This window comes from Spermophilus citellus, assembly GCF_964194105.1.
Source record: "Spermophilus citellus genome assembly, chromosome: 5".
NCBI classification, from domain to species: domain Eukaryota; kingdom Metazoa; phylum Chordata; class Mammalia; order Rodentia; family Sciuridae; genus Spermophilus; species Spermophilus citellus.
In genome coordinates this window covers 43,371,678-43,375,837 of record NC_138186.1, presented here as the reverse complement: position 1 = coordinate 43,375,837, position 4,160 = coordinate 43,371,678, and the positions used below count along the sequence as shown (strand labels likewise).

The window sequence follows — 4,160 nt, the reverse complement described above, 5'->3', positions numbered from 1 at the left end:
GAGTTGTAATTCACTTGTTAATTTGGGAGAGAGTGATTTCTGAGATCTTCTGGTACCATCCCCAATGTGTGGATTACTTCCTTCCTTTGGTGGGTGTGAACTCAAGGAGAGATAAATCTGCCTGAAATGGGGAAAAAGCTAATCCTATTCCCCTGAAATTAGGGAGGAGCAATGAGAAAAGAAGAGAAAAAAACATATCTATTTGAAAAATGAGTTAAAAGGGGCGAAGCAGCAAGAACTCTATACAAAACACAAGGTAGACACAGTTAAATTGACACCAGTTGTGTGTAGCACTATTAGAATATAATGTGTGAAAGCATTCAATATGGACAAGAAGACTGCTATTAACAAGGAAATGCTGCAGCAATATGCATGTGCCCCTATAAACACACACATTTTTCTGTAATTAAGAACACAAAGCAATGGTAAACCATTTATTCCACAAGTATTTGATGAGTACAATCCAAATGCCAGGCACATTTTTGAATGTTTTGTATTTGTTCACAAAATGACCTAATTTCCAAAATTCATGCCATAGGGTAAGAAATAAAATTTCAGCAGATGGACTACGGCTGCACTTGAAACTGCACCCGGGTTGATTTTGAGAATGACTCCGAAGTCTTAACTGGCCACATGTGTGACACATTTTGTTTCTTTACTGATATTAAAAAGCCAACATGTTCAGTACCTGAAGTAAATTAATAATCTCCTTTAAAGATACAGGTATTTGGCAGAAATGCAAGACAACTTTTACAAAGAAGAGAGGTGAAGCTAGTATTTGCATATTGCGGCCCCTACAATTATTGAATAAAGGAGGTTTGAAGACTTTTGAAAGACACTAGAGAAAAAAAGCAGATGAGCAATACACTAGAGCCTGGGTCCCTGACCTGTTACCAAAAACCTGGGCCTTGTCCCTGATGGCCATGCTATTGCTCCTCATTATTATGAGGAGAAGGTTTTGAGATCAAGGTAAAAGGAGGTTTATTGCTTTGCCAGCAAAGGGGAAACACAGGGGACTCCTGTGCCAGAAGATTTGATTCTGCCCATCAGGGAAAACAGAGGGTTTTTAAGGAGACTATTCAAAGGCTCCACTCCAGGTGTGCCCTGACCAGGGGTTCCCAGGTGCATCCTGATGGTGTGTTATGATTAACTAGTTTATCTGGGAGATCATCACTTCCTAGTTCTTCTGGTGACTTCTCCTTCCTGTGGAGAACAGATAACTCAAGGCAATCTTGTTCCCTGCCCCCAGGTGAGGGAGAGAGAAAGGGAGAAGGGGGAAAGAAAAACATTTCCCTTTTAAAATAAGCAGCCAGGGTTATATTCAAAAGGTAAAGTGGACCACTCTTACAACCCCAGTGCTTTCACCAATCAACTTCACCGTCCAAATTGAATTGTCAAGTGTGTTTATGTCCAGCTGAATATTTGTGGAAAAAAAATAGTTCTCTTTTTCATCAGGTCTTGACCCACAAACTGTCAAGTTCCTTAGACAGACCAAGCGCCTGGGTCCTTGGTCCACTTAGGGTGCATATGACCCCTCTTTATGCAGTCAGTACCTTTATGACTGCATTGACTGCCTAGGAGATAATAGAATGAGAATCCTAGAAATGAGTGGACCTAGAACCACTCCTCATTTGCCTTTTGGCCTTTGATGTTCCCAGAGCGAGTTTTTGAACTGGGCACGATATTTGTTGGTAAAAGGCAGTTGTGGCTGTTTTTTCCCCAACCCATCTCCAACTCTCTCCTTGTTTTCCCCCACCCCCTGTCCTTGCCTAGCCCTCACCTATCCTAAATTTTCCAGTGACACCCAGACCCATCGATCATCAACTTGGGTCAAACCATGCACCCCTCGCATGGAGCTAGACGGGCAGAAGACACCTCCCAGACCGGGCACTCTGGAGCACAGCGCCGAAAATCCACAGCTTCCTCTGCAGGTGAACAGCCTCGCATTGGAGATTATAGAGTCCTGAAAACCCTCGGCAAGGGGGCCTTCGCCAAAGTCGTGCTGGCCCGTCACGTCGTCACAGATAAAGAAGTGGCAATCAAGATCATCGATAAGAGACATCTGAAGCCACAAGTCCTCCAAAAGATGTACAGAGAGGTGAGAATCCTCAAGATGTTAGACCACCCACACATCCTGAAGCTCTATGAAGCTCTGGACTGCGAAAAAGCACTCTGTTTGGTCCTGGAGTACGCCAGTGGAGGGGAAGTTTTGGACTATCTGGCCAACAAAGGAAGGCTGCAGGAAGAGGAGGCAAGGTCTATATTCCGGCAGATCGTGTCTGCAGTCCAATATTGTCACCAAAAGCAGGTCGCCCACCGAGACCTGAAGGCGGAGAATCTGTTATTAGACGGGCACATGAACATCAAGCTAGCCGATTTTGGACTCAGCAACGAGTTTACACTTGGGTGTAAACTCGACACGTTTTGCGGCAGTCCGCCCTATGCAGCTCCAGAGCTCTTCCAGCGCATAGAGTATGATGGTCCAGAAGTGGATGTGTGGAGTCTTGGCGTGGTTCTGTACACCCTAGTCACCGGGTCGCTTCCTTTTGTTGGGCACAATGTCAGAGAAATCAGAGACAGGGTGCTACAAGGTAGATACCGAATCCCTCTGTACATGTCAACAGAATGTGAAGATCTGCTGAAACGCTTGCTGGTGCTCAATCCAACTAAGCGAAGCACCCTGGCCGAAATTATGGGAGACAGGTGGATCAACAGAGGCCTTGATGTCCTCCAACCCTTTGTTGGTCCAGGGGTGGCCGTCTCCCACAGAAACATCTCGTTGGCTAAGGTGCAGCCAAGCAGGGTCCTCAGAAAGAGCACCAGCTGGCCTCCTCAACGCAAAGTGCAGCGAAGCGTTTCCACTGAGAAGCAGACACAGTCCCTGGACCATGCTGGAACTGGGCCATATCCGACCAGCACTGCCCAGAGTCACCTCAGAGAACATCAAATGGCCTCCCAGAAATCCGGCGGCAGTGCTGTGGGAGGAAAGGGAATTTCTCCAGCCAGGCCCGTACCTGGGATCACCATCAGTCCCAAGGAGCTGGAGACTCCTGAATTCAAGAAAATGCCTGCTGCCTACAAGAGCAGCACACCATCTGGAGGGAGGACACTGTGGAGTAAGTATATCTGCCGCAAAACAACAAAAGCAGACACACGTTCAGTTAGCCGGAATGGTCAGAACAACAGCACCTTCCCTGCTCAGAGCCCTCCAGCGACTTCAACCCACAGTGTCCCAAGTACCTCCACCCGGGGCTGCATCTGCTTCCCCAGAGCCAGTGCCCTTCGTCGAATGTTCCACCGCCAGCCCCGGGAATGCCAAACTGCAACACGCGAAGGTCCTCTTGCCTCACCCAGCTGCTTCCATCCAGCTGAAGAATTGCCCCAGACTCCGAGAGGCACCACTTGTGGTTTTACATCTAAATTCACAAGAAGGCCTCCAGCTGAGTCTGAGAAGACCCTGAGATATAAGGGCTCAAGTCATCATGTCTCTGCTGAGCAGAGAAAGGAGAACCAACAAGCAAAACCTCGCTCCCTGCACTTCACCTGGAGCATGAAAATCACCAGTGCCATGGATCCCAGTGACATCATGAGGGAAATCCGCAGGGTGCTGGATGCCAACAACTGCCAGTATATGCACAAGACGCCCTTTCTGCTCTTCTGCATCCATGGAGATGGGTACACCGAGGAAGTGGTGCAGTGGGAGATGGAGGTATGTAAACTCCCCAGACTATCTCTCAACGGGGTCCGATTAAAGCCGATATCCAAGAAATCAAAGGCCTTCAAAAATACGGCTTCGAAAATTGCCAGTGAGCTCCAACTGGAACCCAGTCATTAGAACCAAAATGAAGCAGCAACACTGCTGCTTCTATATGTCCTCAGGACATATAGAATAACATCTAGGCAATTGTTGGGAGCAGTGACTAAATTAGGGTTTTCTCTAATTGTCCCGGGAGGTGATGCCCCTCGTGGGAATTCTTGATGCAAGGCGCTGGTCAAGACTGCCCAGTTACTTGGGTTAAGACCTGTTCCACCTAGGGAGGTATTCAGTTCTTGAACTTGTGGTTCAGGTGGCAGGGCTCAGCGGTGGAACGTTATGGGCAAAAGCTGCTACTCATAATTGGACTGGTCATACATATGACATTGGTTTTGATGGCTTTGTC

The 4,160-nt window shown here is 47.5% G+C and overlaps 1 protein-coding gene across 1 annotated transcript; it reads left to right on the top strand.

Moving 5' to 3' along the window:
• Window positions 1-1,837: 1,837 nt before the first annotated feature.
• Window positions 1,838-3,835, top strand: LOC308648818 (MAP/microtubule affinity-regulating kinase 3-like; the record flags this gene model as incomplete). Its single annotated transcript, XM_081293861.1, has 1 exon — window positions 1,838-3,835. The coding sequence occupies one exon, from the start codon at window positions 1,838-1,840 to the stop codon at window positions 3,833-3,835; it is 1,998 nt and encodes a 665-aa protein (XP_081149987.1).
• Between the last annotated feature and the right edge of the window lie 325 nt (window positions 3,836-4,160).